This window comes from Gymnoscopelus microlampas, assembly GCF_963454915.1.
Source record: "Gymnoscopelus microlampas genome assembly, chromosome: 13".
NCBI classification, from domain to species: domain Eukaryota; kingdom Metazoa; phylum Chordata; class Actinopteri; order Myctophiformes; family Myctophidae; genus Gymnoscopelus; species Gymnoscopelus microlampas.
Genome location: NC_139950.1, coordinates 37022988 through 37043191, shown reverse-complemented (window position 1 = coordinate 37043191; position 20204 = coordinate 37022988). Strand labels below are relative to the sequence as shown.

Here is a 20204-nt window from a genome sequence, read left to right as displayed (position 1 = left end):
CTGCAGGCTTTGTATAACGTAGTGTTGTTACAAGCACATCAGTGCAGGTGGTTTCAGACAGAGAGTTACTTCTCTGAAACAAGAGTTATGAGATCTGGTTAAAGAGGCACTATGTAATTTTTAGACGCTAGCGCTAGCGCGTCTCTACAGACAGTCTGAGTAGACTTTCGACACCTAAGCACTCAGGGGTCGACACCTAAGTCTCATTGGCTGTCCTGGCTGTCCTTCACACTTCCCCCCCTTTAAGCCAATGGGGAGTAAGTTTCCTTTAAAGCACCCGCCTCTCCTCCTTTGCAGGAGCGCGAGATTAGCAGCAGAGTCAGAGAGAGGGAGAGAGCCCCCCCACCCCCCACACACACACACACACACACACACACACACACACACACACACACACACACACACACACACACACACACACACACACACACACACACTAGAGATGCCGCGATCCGATTTATCAATGAAAAAATGTGAATCGGATCGGATTCCAGCAAAATGACCGATAAAACGCTCCGCTTAAAGCACTCCATTCCAGTAATCCGCTCCAGCACTTTGATCCTTCCCACTCCCAGCACGTTGGCTCCCTGTCAGTGTTGCCATGTCGGCTTATTAAAAGCGACTTTGGGCTTCTTTTTCTGTAAAGTTGCTTGTAAAAATCGGTAGTTGCGCGTTGCGGTTTTTGGGGCTTATTTCTATTGTGTACTTGCTTATTTTGGCTTGCTTCCAATTATTATTTAAACCAGTGGTTCTCAAATATGTTTATAAATGTTTTGTACCCAGGGGAGCATTTGTGTAGTTAGAATGTTTCAAAACAATATTCCAAACATTCCAAATTTTATTGCAAGAGTTTTTGAAAATAGCCATGCATAATTGCAAATAGGTTTACAGTGCTCATGTGCCGTGGGCCCGTGGCCTAGTTGCTTCTTTTTGGCTTGTTTTTCCTAGACCTGGTCGCTTATTTCTCTCACAAAATATGGCAACACTGGCTCCTGCATGTCGCGGCCGGGCCATGTGATCGCACCAGTGTTTGTTATTATCACGGCTGGAGGCTCCGTGTCTCCCACACAAAGCAGAGCTACAGTACGAGCAGAAAGCAGTGATGTCAGCCGTATGGGAGTATTTCGTGTTAAAAGGACCCAACAGCCCAGTGCAAGTCGTGTCTAAAAGACGTCCCACGCGGTGGCAACGTCAATACACGGTACAACACGACCAACCTAATTAATCATCTTATAAAACACCATAAAGCTACAGAAAAGAAAAGGCAACCACACGCTGGCCCCCAACAACCAACGTTGGAAGATACATTTGAAAAGCGTGAAAAACTCCCAAGAGAGAGCAAGAAGGCAAAAGAAATAGCATAGCACATTGCCCAGTTTATAGTGCTGGATGACCAGCCATACGATGAACGGCTATGTTGCGCGAGAGAGACCGACACAGGACGCTAATGATTACCATTAAAACCAAATACATGATGTTGCTCACATGTTGCAAACACAGCAGCTATAGGTGAGGGCGGCCCCAGCTAAACAACAGGCCGCTCGATGTTCGTTTGTAGTGCTGGAAAGTAACTGAGTACATTTACTCAAGTACTGCATTGAGCGTGTACATCTGCTATTTTCAAAGATTTAGTACTTTCACTTTTGGTACTTTACGTACATTTAAATACCAATACTTTTGTACTTTTACTTTTTAAGTTAATTTTGAATTCTGGCCTTTCACTTGTAACAGAGTATTTTTACATTGCCGTATTGGTACTTTTACTTAGGTAGAGAATTTGAGTACTTTTTCCACCACTGCTTATTTGGGCTTGCTTTCAAGATTCTTTTTGAAAATAGCTGATGTAATTGGCCTCAAGTGGTCGCGTTGTGAGCTTGTAGATTTGCTATTTTCACAGATTCATTTCACTTATTTTAATGTTAAGACATTTATGCTTGAATGACAGTGATTAGGCCTTAACATGTTACAGCACTATAAAAAAACAAGACATGCCACAGTCATAATATAGCCGCACAATGTCATATTGAGGTATGCCATTTTTTGGCAGAGTTCTTCTACATTGCAGTATTGATACTTTAACTTGAGTAGTTGGGGGGGGGGGGGGGGCACACACACAATACAGCTGCTAATAATATGAACGTCAAATCATATTCAAAAGGACATATATTTTTTATATTTTTTATTTTTTCCTTTTTTTAATGTTTTTTCAAAAAGTTTTTTTTTCCCATTTTTATTTTTAAATTTCAATTTCTCAACGGCAGATTGGGGAAAAAAAAGCCTGCCGCTAGCGGCTATATTATGACTTTAGTCATTTCTTGTTTTTTAATGAATGAAATGTAATTTTGTCGAATCTGTATGGTAGAGTATGTTAATACAATATAACTTATCCAATTGGGGCGGTTATATTTTGTCTCCCTGCTCTTCTATAGAGACATTTAGATTGTGTCAAAGGTCATGTCTCACCAAGACACAGGATCTGACATGAATTGTGACCTGATGTGTCAGTATAGGAAATCAAAGTTGTTTGTGTGGAGACCAAGCAAGTCGACTTGTCTGTCTGCCATCTTGTTTTGACAGGGTGAAGTTCACCGCTGTGCATGTCGGTGCCATCTTGTTTTGACAAGGTGAAGTTAACGGTTGTGCGTGTGGGTAGATATGAAACATCTCTCAAGAGGGCAGAGGATGTGGTCACAAAGAACAACATTTCTTGCAAACAACACCTGCCTCTCTGCAACCACCATTTCTGCAGGCATGGATGCCGATTTATGTTGGGTGGGTAGGGTACTCAACAACAAGTCACACACACATAAACCAAGTTTTAACCCCTTAATCAGAAATACCTGATGAATGTCAGTTGGAAACATTGTACTCGCAATAAAATACTTTTTTGCTGTAAGTGAAGACAGTGTGCATGATCATCATTCTTTCCTGTCTCATGCACTGGCTGCCTGCTCCTACGCACCTGTCCCAGTAGGTGTGCAAAAGGACCTTTTTTTTTTACTACATTTCAAGTCATACAATTTGATTACTGGCTGATGATGAAACCATAACTGGTATAAGGACTTTGCAGATTACAGGGAGAGAGTTTGAATGACAGAAATCTGTTCACAATAACACACGGTATCAGAGCGCCCTTCATGACAGTTACTCTGTGCATTTATTATTATTTATTTTTTTATAGGACAGATGGCCGCAGTTTAAAGTTAGCTCCATGTCCTAATCGTTGAAGCTGAATATTATTGTATCTTGACAAAAAGGTCACAGTTGATGGCCCTGGATCTGAGAATTTGTACCAAATAGGTCTTTACCACCAAAGTACATTAAGAACTGGAATATAATTAATGTGATCTGAGTGCAACTTTGTCAGCGATGTGTCACTCATGTGTGACTCCTGTTATTTCCTCATGACAAAATAATTCTCTTTTGAGTCACTGGGGTTCACACTGGTCCCGAGGAAGACTAAGCTGACCGCGCTTTTGTGGTGGCCCACATCAGATCTGCTAAGTCCATCGAGATTTTTAAGTCCTTACAAAAAAACTCACCTTCTCTCTGGCTTTTAACAACATCCACTCCTAAATATTCCTATTTTAACTCCTATCTAATGTTTTCTACCTTCTGTGTACATACTGTAGGTGTAAATGAACAATATCGCTCTATGTCTGTGTCTCCTATATGCATGCATGTTATGTGTTTTATACATGTTTTTGTTTTTGTGTTTTTGTTCTTTGATTTGATGTATTGCTTTTCTTTTACCTGCATGTGCAGCACTTTGGTCAACTAAGGTTGTATGAAAATGTGCTCTATAAATACAGTTTTGATTGATTGATTGATAAGCTAGTAACTCCCATCATGATGACTGACTATCAGATGACATTAACTGAGTCTCAGACACAGCAGAGAATGTAAGGGAACTACTACTGGCAGTAGAAATGGAGTGCAGGAAGATCTGCCTCAAGCTCTATAACAAGAAAACTAAAGTATCGGTATTTAACAGAGAGGACATCATTGCCACTGCCGACGGGACAGTGCTTGAGGTAGTCGAGGACTTCAAAGGACTTTTACTTTTACTTGTACTTTAAGTATTTTTAAAAGCATGTACTTTTGAATACTTAAGTATATTTAAAAGCAATTTGTTTTTTACTCTTTTGACTGAGCTACTTTTACTTGTAGTGGAGTAAATTTGACCAGGAGTATCTGTACTCTCACTCAAGTACTGGGGTTGAGTACTTTGTCCACCTCTGCAATCCAGTTCATTCTCAAATCATGTATGATATCTGATGGTGTGTTGGTGATGGTGGTATATTGGTATGGTGAATCCGTAACCCTACATCTAGGGTCTATCCTCCATTAATTAGTGATTGTGAATATAATCCTCCAATCATTATTTCTCACCACGCCCCATGAACGATTTACAAAATACCAATTACACATTGTCAGGTACTTTCCCTGGCATTTTAATACATTATTTATTTCGGATGAAGTTTTTAATCATTTTATTTCAACCAAAAAATAATCAAACTCTGGGAATGTCCTTTATCAGTTGTTTGGGAGTTACTGAAAGCCTGAAATTATATAGTATAGTGCACAGATTGTGTGTTATGGTGAATAGCATCACAGCTGTGATGTTATTCACCATAATACACTCCCCCACATGTTATCCTGCTATAATTAAGGAAACCTCTGTCATCAAGGAAACCTATCATCAAAACCTGTCTGTTCCGCAGGGTTCTCCTCAGTGGCTTGAGCAATTGATCTGAACTTGCACACAGGCATTGACCATTAGCATATGCACACAACCGCGACGCCTGTTTGTCACTTTCACAAAATGTAAGCTGTTTATTAGCGTTAACACCTACAGTCTATGGTAAACACCGGATATTCACCGTTTGGGCTGTGAGATCTGTCGTCGGCATGGTTACAGCGTTGCAACTTCGCAAGTTATGTGATGATCAAACTGCACATGCGACCACGGCCACTGCCACACAGAGAACGCCACAACACACACATGCTGCAAACTTATAAAGGACTTTCATTTACGGTCCGTGTCCACACACACATACACTGCATCTTATGAGCGGGAGGGTGCTTTGGATATCAACTTCATAGCACTAGCACATGCCACACAGATTGACACATGCAATGTGTCTGAATCCAGGTTGTGTTATTTGCACACATAGCTTAGCTCAAACAGCTTAAACATCAACTTCTCATGGTTGTGGGAGAGAGAGAGCACATCCCCGGGTAGCGCAACGGAGCAGAGTGTCGGATACGCGGACCCCTGCGAAGCATTCGCTGGGGGTTCGACCTGTCCCATGGCAAAAACAAAAACTTCTCTCTGTGAATCACAACTGTGGAGCTGCACTGTGTGTGTGCGTGTGTGCGTGTGTGCGTGTGTGCGTGTGTGCGTGTGTGCGTGTGTGTGTGTGTGTGTGTGTTGTAACTGTCGCAGCTAGGCAGACATCGACTCATAGGAACACACACTATGCACACTCAAGAGCGGGGAACATAGGACGTAACCTAAACCTAACCCTAACCCTAACCTTAGTGGGGGAACATAGAACCCGGGGAACATAGGGATGACCCCGCACATCCCCGGGTATGGAATAGTGTTATTTAAATGCAGTATGGTCAGACATAGGTGCCGGAAGGGTCCCCACTATTGGGGGGACACTATTTCGATTGACTAGTGAATGAATGTCTTTATTGCTATCGCCGTTGTGTATTGGCTGGATGCTTGCCTCTCATCGCAATGACCATTCTGTTACTGGCTACATGCAGTTGCTCTCTCAACTCGATCAACTAGGTGTCAGACAAGCAAATACACAACAAATCATTGTTCTTTGTAAACTGGCTGTGGCCTGTGGGTGTGAAATAAGGGGGGCTCGGGCTGCTAGAAACAAGTGCTGCTATGATAGACTGACTGACCAGGGATCAGATTACTGCAGCAATATATGGGGGAACAAAATTGTTTCCCCGTCAGTTAAAGTGAGAGCCGAGAGCGCACTCACAAACTATACCTCCGTGGAATCAAAGTGCACTGTGGCATGTGTGATCATTCCTTATTAATCGAGGTGAAAACATGCAATTTAATGTCATTGTCAATGTCTGTTATTGTAAGCTGCTACAGTCAGGCTAGATTTCATATGGATGCTTATAGCTGACATCTCGCCTGCTGTGTTAGAACAGCATTTTAGGTTTGTCGGGTCCATAAAATAATGGGTGCCGTCCAGGTGTGTCTTTCTTTTTTTATGTCGGCTCCACTCGGATCTCGGAACCAATTTCAGGTTCCATGTTAGGGTTTGGGTCCGTCAGTTTGAACCTAGAAGAGTCTGTATAATATATAATCTGATGTGATGTTTATTGAAATGCAATGTTTCATGTAGTTCTTCTAACATTCACTATAGAGTAAGCTTTAATTTCTCTTAAATAGAAAGTCTGAAGGACTCACAAGGAGTCCATTTGGTTACATTCGTATACACTTCGGAGCTACACCAAAACTGACAGTGAACGTGTTGACGTGTTGACAACCTTTTCCCTCATGCCGGCACGCTTGCGGTCAGAACTGTATAAAGCAGATTGACTGAGCTCCCATGGAGGCTAATCAAAAATTAGCCTCCATGGGAGTTAGTAAATTAATTTAAAAGACAATTCCTTCACTCCACATAACGATCGGCCATTCATTCATCCCACCACATCTTTGCCAAAGCCATATTCCACCTAGCCTGGCTAACAAGGAGCCTCATCCATAATGTATACACAGTTAAGACCAACCAGTCTCACAGACAGCAGTGATCTCACATCTCAAGGCAACTCATGTTAACACTAACATCAAGTGACTCACCTCTAAAAGCTTTGCATAAGAGTAATTATGTTGTAGGACCAGGAGTCACACAACAGAACAGTGTGGCTGGCTGATGCGTGTTTAGTTTAACATGAAGGCCAACTAAAATGTTTATATCAATGATGCAAACCAGACCTCGAGGGGCAGGTTTAACGGCAGTGTCCATTGGAGAGGATTATTTTGGTGAAGGTCTTCCATTAAGAATTGCATGACTAATATTTCCCTCCTGTAGAGAGTTTTTTTTCCCATCAACCATGAATATACAAGCAATCATAAGATGATTTGAGTTATTTTGAAAGGGTTACTTCACAACAAGGTAACTGGCATGACGATAAACTGCAACCGCAGGCTGCAGAGACGTAGCCCCTTACCTCAGCAAGGGCCCTTTGGCAAAGGAAATGTCCCTACTGACAGACCTGGTCCTTCTGCATGCTTGTATGGTACGTCCGATGGTACCCAGTCAAGCCAACACATCGGATAGGAGAGGGAAACTCTGACCCCAAAATCCACCTGCTGCCTTGTAGGCTATGTCTTTTTAGGCAAAGGCTAGGAGGTGCCCACTCCGAATAACAAAGCTGCACCTTCTTGGGCCGCCCTACACGTGGCAGTTTCTGCACCTGTTGGGCAATGACCCTCTGAAGGCAAGAGGGTGGTGAGAGGACTGCACGACCGCTCAACACCTAAAACAATCTTTGTGCTGGTAAGACATGCAGGTATCCTGCCCAAGGCACCTGACATCCACACCAGCCCATAGTATCTGTGGAAGACTGTGTGTCCCAGGGATAGGTCTACGCTCCCACATGAGGAGCCACGCTAAAAGGAAATAACTGCATGTCTACTCATCCGTCGGATCGACGGGAGACTCCACCAACTGGCATGATGAAAACCGCAGAAAAGAACTACTACCATGAAAAAAATATATAAACATTTGTCCTGGGACAAATACAAAACATAAACAAACCATTGGAGCTCTGGAAGATATTTAATCAGTTGGGCTGCAGTAAAGAACTGAAAACCAGAACCGCAAACGGCAACATTAATGCAGATGGCACGCTCATTACAGATAAGCTGGATGTGGCAAATCACTTAAACAACTTCTTTACAACCATAGCAACCACACTGGTTAACATACTGCCCTCTCATTCTGGGCGTTATGGGGTAAAGCGCATCCAAGCATTCTACAAAAGTCTAGGTGTACGGGAAGATGATTTTACACTCACTATGGTGACAACTGATGGTGTGTTTAAAAAACTGAGCGCCCTACAACAAAACAAGGCCACAGGCCACGACAATATCCCCTTCATATTTCTCAGAGACACAGCCCCCTCTATTACCCCAATTATTGCCCACATAACAAGCCTCTCCATCAGCCAGGGACTCGCGAGAGTCACCCCTCTGTACAAAAAAAGGAAGCCAATTAGACCCTGGCAACTACCGCCCTGTTTCTATTCTATGCTCTATAGTTATTATAGTCTTGTAGTCTATGCTCGAAAGTTATAGAGAGGTTAGTATATGAACAGGTCGAAAAGTATCAATGAAATATTTTTTTTTCAAATTCCAATCTGGCTTCAGAACATCTCACTCCGCACAGACACATGCCTACTCTATTTGACCGAATACATCAAACGTGAGGTGGACTCAGGCAAATACTGCATGTTGTATTTTTCAGGTCATGTCGGATAAGTTGAAGGCCGTCGGTTTTGATAGTACATCAGTGGGCTGGATGAGACCCTATCTGGAGGGGAGAGAACAGGTGGTGGAGGTGAACAGAACCCTGTCCTCCACCCTCCCAGTGAGCTGTGGCGTTCCCCAAGGAAGAATACTAGGGCCTTTACTATTCTTGGTGTACGTAAACGACATGCCATCAGCATGTGACTGCAATCTGTTCTTGTTCACGGATGACTCAGCACTCCTGGTCTCGGGCAAGGACAGATTGCACGTTGAGGAGGCCCTTAGCTCTGACCTCGGTAGAATCTTCACCTGGCTCACTGATAACAAACTGTATCTTAGAGGCCAACGTCTCAAGCTAAAAAATTGCAACAAAAGTAATCAGAAAAGTCAACTCTACTATTTCATGACAAAATGGCTGCCGTTAAATTGGCTTTGTTCTTACCTTCCACTGCATCCTTGTCATTTCTCCTTCCTCTTCATTCTGAATTATTAATAATATAAATGGTCAGTCAAGAAAAGAATCATTTCAAATGAAAAGCAAGACAAGACCAAAATATATTCCTAAATACATACAAATATGGGGCCTATAGTTTCCCCACAGCCTCCTATTGCAGCCATAATATATTCCTAAAGTTTTAAGACTCAAGACTAAATTAAGCCTAATTTCAGTAAAAGTTTAATTGCATTAAAGTAGCCATTAGGCCTATACAGCAAATAATTAAAATATTGATATCTTTGGGCTTAGGCTATTGCTGGGGTGTAAACCTTTACCTTGTGCAAAGATGGTGGAGGGCGCGGCTGACTTGTGGGATAGTGGACCCAGCTATCAAGCTGAATCTGATAAAAAAAAGTACAGCCTGAGCATGGGTTGGGAAACCTTATAAAATGAATGACAAATTGGATTTGGGTTTGGAGACTTATGGGACTGGGGACCATGCAATAACTTTTGTCTAGCCTCTAATAATCTCATAATTGATAAAGAGCCCTTCATTCCATTCGGAAATCTGTCAGGCCAGTTAAACTGACAGGCAGAAAAAAACATAGGCAATGCCATGTCTTCTTCTCCCTTTGCAGCATGCTTTAGCCCAGGGGTCTTCAAAGTTTTTCAGGCCAAGGACCCCCTAGCTGAGAGAGAGAGATGAAGCAGGGACCCCCTCTTATATAAAATTGTGTTTCAGATAACTTTTTTTTTTCACTTGGTCTGCTCTTTTTTTCCCTCTACACCTATACCTCTTTGCCAAAAATAGACGATCTACAAGCTCACAAGGCCTCGCGCTGCAAGGCCTTGTGAGCTTGTAGATCTGCTATTTTTGGCTAAAGTTCTCCCTAGAAAACAGATGCTAGAGGTTCAAGTAGTTATGTAAAAATCATACAAAACAATCACAAAATCATATAACACAAAGTTTTCGCCGTCCCCCTGTAGTAACTCTGAGGACCCCCTAGGGGTCACGGACCCCCTGTTGAAGACCCCTGCTTTAGCCTATGGTGGTCGGTTGGTGTGGGTAACCCCAGGCAGCTGGCATTGTTTATAACAGGCAGCATTCTTATGGTTCAAATATAGGGCCCTGCAAGCAGCTGTCGGTAAAAAGGGGACGAGACTAATCACTATTGTCATGTCAGGAATTAAACTGGCAATGCCTCTGTCTGTTGTAGTGGCAAAAATCGAATTAAACCCCACAAAGTAGCCTATAGCCAAAACGATTTCAATTTAAATCAAAGGTCGTGCTCAGAGAAAAGAGCGCTGTTAACGTATTTATTTATAATTCATTTTACTGTCTATAACCCTTTTTTCTGTATTAACAGTGACCAATGCCCATTCTGCCCAGTTCTAGGGTGATTCTTTCATTAAGCTCGCATGAGCTAATTGGGTCGAGCAAAAATGGTCTCCCAGCCTCAAGTAGGCTAGGTTACAGAGGTGGGAAAAGTAGGCTACTCACATGTTTTAAGTAGCAATATACCGCTATGTAGAAATACTCTGTTACAAGTAAAAGTCCGGAATTCAAAATTGACTTAAGTACAAAAGTAATAGGATTGGTATCAAAATGTACATAAAGTAGGCCTACCAAAAGTAGAAAGTAGACTATTGTGCAGAATTCACAAGTTTTCAAATGTTTACAAATCCATATAGGGCTGAAGTGGTTAGGCCTAGGCCTACTGTATATTAACCACCATTATATACTGTAATAATAATCAAAATTTACAAACTAACTCGTAACTAAAGTTTTCAAATAATTGTAGTAGCCTAGAGTAAAAAGTACAATATTTGTAGAAGTAGCCTAAGTAACTCAAGTAAAAGTACTGAAAATTGGAAGTAAGCCTACTCCAGTACAATAAAAAATACTTCAAAATTGTAATTAAGTACAGTAGGCCTACTTGAGTAAATATACTTAGTTAAGCTACTTTACCACTGCTAACGTATGTCTGTGTGTGTGGGATGATGATGACTTGCTGTGCGTTATCAGCATTGTGCGCAGGAGTCAGGACGCAGAGGACTAGTGTTTTGGGGCGAGCGTTTGGGTCGAGCTATTCGATGACTGAACGGCGCTTGCATGTGAACCAAGGAGCTCGTTTAGAGGCTGGAAGATGTCGGTGGCAGTGAAAGGATTAATAAGGAGACCCTCTAAATTAAAATCAAAATGTGCGGCGCGCATGTGGAAGGTCTTTCCTCATCTTTTTCTGTGTCTTTCGCTGGTCGGCTACGCAGCCCTGGGAGCGTTGCTGTTCAGTTATCTGGAAGGAGACGGAGACGGAGACACGGCCAACGATCAGCAATATCGCCAGTTTTTGGGACAAATGGTCACCTCCGTCCAGAACAAAACTCGTAAGTCGCCACGCCCTGGGTTAAGGACATGGGCTTTGATTGATTGATTGACTGAAGTATTCAATGAATCAATGAATCAATGAATGAATCAATGAATGAATCAATCAATCAATCAATCAAAGCCCAAGTCCTTAACAACCCATTAAGACCGAACAGAAATAATCTGTCATTTTAGATTTCTGTTGAGATTGTAGAGATTTAGATCTGTAGAGATTGTAGATTTTTTTTAAATCGTGAAAATGTGTGCAAATCTTTGAGTAGACCTATATACATTTTTTAAAGCGAACATTTTAAACTAATTTCTTTGGTTCTGGGGGGGACCTTGGAACAAAATATTTTGAGATGGGGGTCCGCGGCCAAATAGCCTACATGTCGTGGTCCTTGACATGAAAACGTTTTTTTTAAACGTAGGATTTGGAAGACATTAGAATCGGCCTCAGCTGTCTTAATGGGTTAACATAGCCTAATGTCAATTATATTTGGGATGTTGTTAAAGTTAGTTGATCAAACTTTGTTTTGCAGTAGATTTGTATCCGTGCGTGTATATTGTTAATCAATAGCCTAATTGCCTCTTTTAATTTCAGAAAACATATCCTACTCACGTCAAAACATAGTGGATGAAGTAAAGACCTACATCGGAGAGAACTTCAAGGCTAAATGGCTTCAGAGCCCTCACAGGTGGTCCTTCACTGGTTCAATGTTCTTCTGTTGCACTGTGTTCACCACAGTTGGTAAGTAGGCTTAGGCTACACCAGTGGTTCTCAAACTTTTTCATGTCAAGGAAATTGACACTTATTAGCCCGCGGACCCCCATTTCAAAAGATATGCCAGGGACCCCCATAAGAGAAGATTTTTTACGGCTCTAGCAGTGATTCTCAACCATTTTAATTTCAAGGACCCCCAATTTGACATGCATTAGGGCTACAGACCCCCATTTAATGGCATTTCTATCACTTGGACCGCAATTTATATTGTAAAATCTATGTCAATTTAACTCTGAGAGTGTACAAATGTTCCATTTGTACATTCTCAGAGTTACAGACCCATAAGGGTCCATTTGGTGCCTAATCTATCATTTAGCTGGGGACCCCCTGGAACTCCCTCAAGGACCCCCGGGGGTCCCTGGACCCCACTTTGAGAACCAATGAGCTACACAACATTTGAAAGATGATGTAGGCTACTGTAGCTACAGCCTTTTAAATGCCCTTTTAAATGCCCTAGTTATATAGGCTATAACAGACTCCTTTTTATTTATTTTAATAAGGCTATTTGTTGAAAGCAAAACTTGAGTGTTGGCTATTATTTAATTTAATAAGAAATTATTTTGTATCCGCTTTCCCCGTTATAGTCTACACTTTCAGTCAACATTTGAGGTAGGCCTACCCAATCAAACAACTTCACTTAATCACTTTAACATCTCAATTAAATTAGTTATTTCATTGAAATAGCCTGTTGGCTGTATATTTCGTATTCAGCCAAACCAGGCTACATTACGCACAGTAGCCTGAAGGAGAAGCATCTGTATGTTGTGGGCTGAGTGAGCTGCCTGTGGTTTGGGGCTCGTCTTGCACTTTGGTCCTAATGACTGTGTGCTCAGCTGTGTGATTGCATTGATGTTACCAGGCAGTAAAGATGCTTGCAGCATCCTGCCCCTATAACAGCCAGTCAACCATCCATAACAGCCAGTCAACCAAGGGACAACCTGTTTGATTTAAAAAAATATATATATAAACACACTTTATTGTTTTTTTTTAAGAAAAATCTGTAAAAATAGTATGTCATGAAACAATGTTCGGGACATGTTGTAATATAGCCTGGTAAACCCTCCCTCCGGAAATCTCATTTCCATTTGATTCCAGGAGTGGAATCAAAAACCCTCCCTCTGGAAATCTCATTTCCATTTGATTCCAGGAGTGGAATCAAATGGAAATGAGATTTCCGGAGGGAGGGTTTACCAGGCTAGTTGTAATATAGGCTTTACAGGACTTTAGAAAATGACACTCTTTTTCCTTTAAAGGATGACAATTGGCAACAATATTTAAGATGAAGTTATTTTATCCTACTAATAACAAAACCCCTGTCAGTCACTCAGTCACACTTTGTCTGTTCCTGCATGGTTCTCCTCAGTGGCTTCAGCATTTCATCAAAATAACATTTGATACTCGTGAGGTGTGAGTTTCTCAGTTGGATATTATTAGAGAAATCTAAAATTCCAGAGCTGAACTTTATGGTCATAATCTTGATCATAAACAATAAGTTATCTTGATTTACAAACAAATTAGGGAAATACAGGTTATTGGCTGTTGTAATTCACGGTTGGTAAATATGGCATTACTGTAATAATATATTTCTGTCATATAGGCTACTGTAGAAATAATTGGAAATAGATACTGCTCATGGATTGGGTGTAATAGAATATTATACACACACACACACACACACACACACACACACACACACACACACACACACACACACACACACACACACAAAGTGAGGAGTGGCTGCCTTTGCTCTTATAGCTGTTGTATTTCTCATTATCTGCAGACAGCTGTTGTAGGATGGTTGGGATTAGCTGTGCTGCAGGGCCACAGTGGTAGTGCCCACTTCTTGCCAGTCCCTGTGGGTCTACAGGCTCATACCAGACTGATGATTAGTAAACATTTACCAGGAGTAACAGTTCATCACATTTTCCATTCAAACCAGGACCTCATTATTAGAATCAGACAGAAATGGGTTCCAAGCACCTAGAAGTGTCTTGGCTTGTATATTCAGTGAGTGGCGTGGTCGTGGACATGAATAAACACACTAAATCTTACATTTGATTATCTATTTTCATCGCTGTTCAATTCACCAACTGGTTGCCCAGTGGTCTCCCGAGTTTGATGCAAGTCAGTTCTCCTCAGGCTATCCCACAATGCTTCGCGAAGCGTATATGCTACCAGCCGCACCATGTCTGCTTTACTTCGTCTTCCTCATCTAAACTCTTAGCTGATGTTAATGTTTAGACATTTTGAATTGTGCCGAGAGAAGTTGTCAAGAACTTTTCCATCTAAACTCACAGTATAGTTGACGTTAAAGTTTAGACCTTTTGAATTGTGGGAAGTTGATTAATGGTGTTGTACTCTATAGTCTACTCCTCTACACTACTGCAACCCACACAAGTTATAGTATGTTATATATTTTATTTATTCATTTAGTTCATTATTATTTATTTCCTTGACAGTGCCGTTGTATTGTGTATTGGGTTTTAGATCATGGCTGTGCTGTGCTAGGGAATATGTAGCACATGCTTCATCATGAAACACTTAAAGATTCTGTTGAAGAATCATCGCATCATTTATCATTTATAAGCCCTTTCAAACAATAGCTGGAGCTTCAGTAGTGCCTGCCTGCAAGTTACAACTAATGCTTTGTCATCAGTATTTGTAGACAACATGTCACAAAGCCACACCTTGTTCATGTCAGAATCTGGCAACTGTCTGTAGGCTATTTGCAGTAAGCCATAAATCAGCCTCCAGTTAAGGTAGGGTAAGTGATTTACTTTTGTTAAAGTAAGTGTTAAATAGCTCTATATTCTTATAGTACTCATTGCTTTAGAGTGTTTGTTCAGTAAAAGGAGTCTCCCATGTCTCTCCAGCTCTTTATTAAACAGAAAATGCATTTTCAGTGCTCTCTTCTGATTGGCTTAAATGTTGTCACCTACCTGAAAATGTATTTATATTCTATTTACTAAAGAGCTGGAGAGACCCCTGTGACCGAACAAACGCTCTGTAGCAATGATTACTATCAGAATATAGTATTTTAACCTTTTATCAACAAAAACAAATACCAAACAATATCACAATCTTGCAATGTGTTGTTAGTTTATCTATATTAGTTATTTTAACCACTTTCAACCTGGTGTTTCTGTGTTTTTTCAAAAATAGCAGATCTAAGCGTGGCAACTGTTTACAATTCTATTTTTGTAAACATTGGATTGAAACAACATAACAACATAACTAGAAGATCAAAAATCTTTAAAAAAAATCTTAATCCATCCAAGTGAATCCATCTTTTGAATTGTTAGAAATTTATAAACAAATGTCTTACTAGAGGCACTTATTTTAGTAATGTGTCTGATTTTGAAATGCAATGCTTCTAAATAGTATATATAAATATAAATATATTTATATCTTACTGCCAGAGTTCTGTCTGTATGTTGATATGAGTAGAATGTGAATATACATTAGGAGATCTGTTACTTTCTGCTACTTGATAACACATGGTTAAAGGAAGCAAGCTAATAACTAAAAGCTAATGGCTAATGGCTGGTCAGCCACATGAAGGTCACAAATCACTGAACGGAAAACACTCAGAGAGCAGAATGCTTTTTCTCATCACCACAAAAAGCATGTTAGAGGTTGTTTGAGGTTGTGGCAGCCATATTATGTAATATTATCCCTGTATATTGCATTATTACAGTATCTCATATGGTGCATCTAAATGATGTACTGCCTGGCTGGTAACAAACACTGTTTTTATATAATTTATATTAAAATACACTTGCACAACGAAGTTGAAAATTCAGTGTGTACAATAAGGCAGATATCCTCCTATATATCTCATATATTCTCTTACAACTCTCTCTTACAAAAGAAAATCCATTGAAGATCTAAGGTTAGCAATACAAATAAATACTGTACATACGACATACAATTATGCACTTAACCTGAAATGCTTTGTGATGCTCAGAAATTGCCAATAGATGGCAGCAATGCAGTAGATTGGAGATAATGGCCTCATGTGTATTTCCTTTATGTGATTGTGTGCACATTTGACATATTTCTAAGCCTTTTGGACTCCAGTGAAAAAGATTTGTATCACTTAGTTCTAAAAAGGAGACTGTTTTGTGCCTTATAGTCCTAACATTAGCTGTGCTTGTTCTCTCTGGACCTTGGTTGCAGGTTATGGGGAGATCTACCCAGTGACGCTACCTGGTAAGGTGGCGTGTATCTTGTATGCCATGGTGGGCATCCCCCTGATGCTTCTCGTTATCAGTGACGTAGGAGACATTCTTGCAGTGTTGATGTCAACAACCTACCTCCGGCTCCACAAAGTCTGTGAAAGCCTCTGCTACCGTACATGGTCCCCACGAAAGGCCCAAGACAAGGCAGTGAGCACAATCCAACGGTCTCTGGAAGACGGCACATTCCTCTTCAGCCACGACGTGGTGGTTGGTGAACCCATGGACATCCGGGAGGTGCTCCACAGCCAGGCAGATGTGAAAAAAAAATCAGTACAACTCCTCCGTAACAACACTGATATCTTTGAAAAGATTCTTGCCAGGGAGAACTTCACCAGAAAAGGTCCACTGCTCAGGAGTCTCTCCTGCCCAGAGTTGGACCGCATGCCCCCGCCACCCAATAACTGCGCCATCTGGGACTTCACAGGTATAGGCGGTGAAATGGAACAGTTGAATGTACCTTTTGTGCTGATTCTCATCGTGGTGTTCGCCTACATTTCCTTTGTTGGACTGATTCTACCCATTTGGGAAACAGAGTTTGATGATTTTGACTCCTACTATTTCTGTTTCATAACGCTCACTACTATTGGGTTTGGTGACATTGTGCCCAAACACCCAAATTACTTTATGCTTACCTCGCTCTTCATCATCATTGGCATGGCCATCATGTCTATGGCTATCAAGCTGGGCCAGTCTCGCATTGTCAGCTGCTACCGACAGTGTATGCGCTTTGTCAGCAGGGGCCATGTGGTGACCTTTGAAAATGAAGAAAGCGATTAAGTCTCCAAGGGTGTCTGTTTGTTGCCACAGAGTTGCGAAGTGTGCAAAGTTCAGGTCAAACAAGCCCCAAGATGATATGAGTGTCAGTGGGCTGTAAGGAGGGGGATCTGTGAACATGGTCCTGCTTGTTTCTCTAGTTTTAATAGCGTTTGTGGAATATAAATTATGCATGTGGCCAAAGCTTTTGTCCAGTAGAACTGAACTGACTGAAGATATTTCTTCCAAAAAATTACCCACTTTCAGTTTTAATACACTGGCTAAAGCCGTACAATGCATCAGCTGTGCACTATGACTATGGTACTAAACTGCTTTCAGTTTAGTGTTCAGTGGTACCATTTCATCCTCACATTGCACACATTTTTAAGTGAATTTATACTATATACTGTGTGCCAATCTTTTGAATGTTTGCATTACAATGCAAGTATTAATAAATACGTTTTTATTTCATAAAGCATACTCTAGCTAGCACAAGAAATGCAAGATGTGGACACAATAATTACATCTGATATTAGCTGAATGATGTGTGTTGGTGTTAAATTGGAGGTGTGGACTGTATTTCACAGCAGTTTACTGCTAACACTATCAGCTAAACTGTACTTCATTAGTTGTATAAAATATGAAGCGATGTTGAACATTAGTGGAACCTTAAGTTGTATAGCTACAGTACCTGGGCATGATAGACGTCCAAAGATGGATGATCATCTTTATCTGTACTCAGTGATCGAGGAACCAGAAGTATCGATTCCATTCACTCTCATTTTATGACAAAACTATAACTTACTGTACCAAGACTCATGTTTTATTGGCAGAATGCACATTGTTTGTTTATGATGTATGGCTATTTTGCTTTTTTCATTGTTGCGCCAAAGGGTCCAGCTGTTTAGAACATGGTTCGTCTGTCTGTCTGTATGTTTGTCTGTATGTAGGCCTAGCCTTAGGTCAAGACTATCGTAGATGTATTTTATCGATTTTGCCATTTTTATACCTACGAGAGTCTTAGCGACCACCCCCCAGAGTGCCCTGGACTTTCACCAGTAAAGCCTGTACTTCTCCGAACATGTACAAATGCAAAATATAAGGTGCTTACCTGGTTTCCCCAAATGTTAACTAGCGGTCAGAGTCTTTGTACAATGTATTAGTCTGTATTTGAGCCGTGCAACCGCTCCTATAATAGGGTTTAGGACCCATCCGTGGCGAAAGTTTTTCTTTCCGTCGTGAAAATGTGTCTTTCGCTGTGACGCCATGCTGTGGAAAACACGCCCATAGGCTAAGCTTTGCAGGACGTGCTGTGATTGGCTAGCGAGACACATGATGAAATTAACTTCAAACTTTGCAGACGTGCTGTGATTGGCTAGCAGACGCATGATGAAATTAATAATAATGTAAAAAAATTATCCACCTGTTTCCTAGGCTTGTGTTTTCCACTTCCTGTCGGATTTCATTGGATATCATTAGTCATCTGACCGGTTTCATTGGATTTCATTGGATCAAAAGACAGGAAGTGGAACACAGTGAAAAGCCTAGGAAACAGGTGGATAAACGTCACTTCGCAGGACGTACTGTGATTGGCTAGTCAGTGAGACGCATGATGAAATTAATAACTCATAAATATCACCGCTCACTTCACACTGGGTGTGTTTTTTTTGTTTTAATCCTGTCTGTGGCCGGACGCCATTTTTTCACCCTCGCTTACTTCCTGTTTACATTGAGTGTAATTCCGGCTTTCTGTGGACACAGTCCCTTAAGCAGTCACACTTAGCCTGATACTAACTATAAAATACTCTGAGCTGGGTGTGATGACAAGACATAATTGCATGCCTGTGACATAGCTGTGACGACTATAACTATAAAGATGTTTTAAAAATCATTCTAACTCAAGTGGATGACCACTGGAGTCCACACCACAACTGTAATTACAACAGTGGTGAACAATATATAGTAGTTATAGTGCTTGGAGTGTGGACAACTTTTAAAGCTCATAAGCACATAAAGTAACTTGCTATCCATAGCTACAGTTTGCTCAGGGAAGCAAGCCAACCGGCACACTATTATTTAACCATGTGTTGTTTTTAATTTGTATGTTTTTATTACTGCTACTATTTTACATTTCTTTTTTTCATTTGATCTTATTTTCGTATTAGTACAAAAACTGGTTGGGCGTTTGTTACTCAAATATCTTACAGATTGTTCAGACAGTCATAAACCAGTGCTCACCTTTCCAACAGAAAGAAAACATTAACAAACATGGCGCCATCATGAACTATGGTGTCCAGTGAGGGACAAAAAGGTGATGCTTGCTGACACCACAGGTGAGGCAGCTTGGCAACAGCGACACCTGCTGACATAAAAAGGCTACTGCCTTACATCTTGATATACACAAGCTTGAAGTACAACACTTTGTAATGCTGCTACATGCTGTATGTGTATGTGACAATAAACACCTTGAACCTTGAAATACAATGAGTGGAATCACTATGTCCAGTTGCTCGTTCACAGAGCACAGCGTCAGAAACAAAGATCATGGACAATAGTATCTACATTATGTCCAGGTAAGCTATACAACTCAAGGTTCTACCAAAGTAAAAAATGTATACGACATCCTGATGAAGTTTGTGAATAGGCCCTATGCATGGCAGCCATATTGGCATGAAATTGGACTGTCATTACTTCCTTTGCACTAATGGTCTCCGCCAGGTCAAACAGCCAAAGGGCGTGTGTCCGTCCGTGTTTCTGTGAGCAGCTTATCTCCGGCACCGATGGACATATTGGGAGTGAAACTTTGCATGCACAAGAACCTCTGCCACCACATTTTTCAATCGGCCTCATTGTGGGATTTCTTGGATCATGACAAACTCTGGCCCGGCCATTTGTGGCAGATTAGATTTTGCACTGACACACTTTTTGCTCCCACATATCACAAATCGGTACCCATAATCTGTGGGGTCATGTGATCAAGATGTATTAGTCTTCAGATTCCATTCCAATTAGCTATGACCTGTGCTCACACTGAAGCCATACATTGTGACAGAGATCTCCAGCCTCTCACACAGAGCAACAGCTATCTCACTGACTGTAATGAGGGAAGC

At 41.1% G+C, this 20204-nt stretch overlaps 1 protein-coding gene across 1 annotated transcript; it reads left to right on the top strand.

Moving 5' to 3' along the window:
* The first annotated feature begins 11020 nt into the window (after window positions 1-11020).
* Window positions 11021-18511, top strand: kcnk18 (potassium channel, subfamily K, member 18). The gene is made up of 3 exons (XM_084075570.1): window positions 11021-11333; window positions 11918-12064; window positions 16280-18511. Exons 1-3 carry the CDS (start codon window positions 11096-11098, stop codon window positions 17116-17118), a joined length of 1224 nt encoding a protein of 407 aa, XP_083931696.1. The 5' UTR covers window positions 11021-11095; the 3' UTR covers window positions 17119-18511.
* Window positions 18512-20204: the final 1693 nt, after the last annotated feature.

Coding starts and splice junctions, on each gene's coding strand:
- kcnk18 (XM_084075570.1), top strand. CDS start 11,096: ATGTCGGTGGCAGTGAAAGGATTAATAAGGAGACCCTCTAAATTAAAA. Junction 11,334..11,917: donor CTCCGTCCAGAACAAAACTC/GTAAGTCGCCAC, acceptor TTTTAATTTCAG/AAAACATATCCTACTCACGT. Junction 12,065..16,279: donor CACTGTGTTCACCACAGTTG/GTAAGTAGGCTT, acceptor CCTTGGTTGCAG/GTTATGGGGAGATCTACCCA.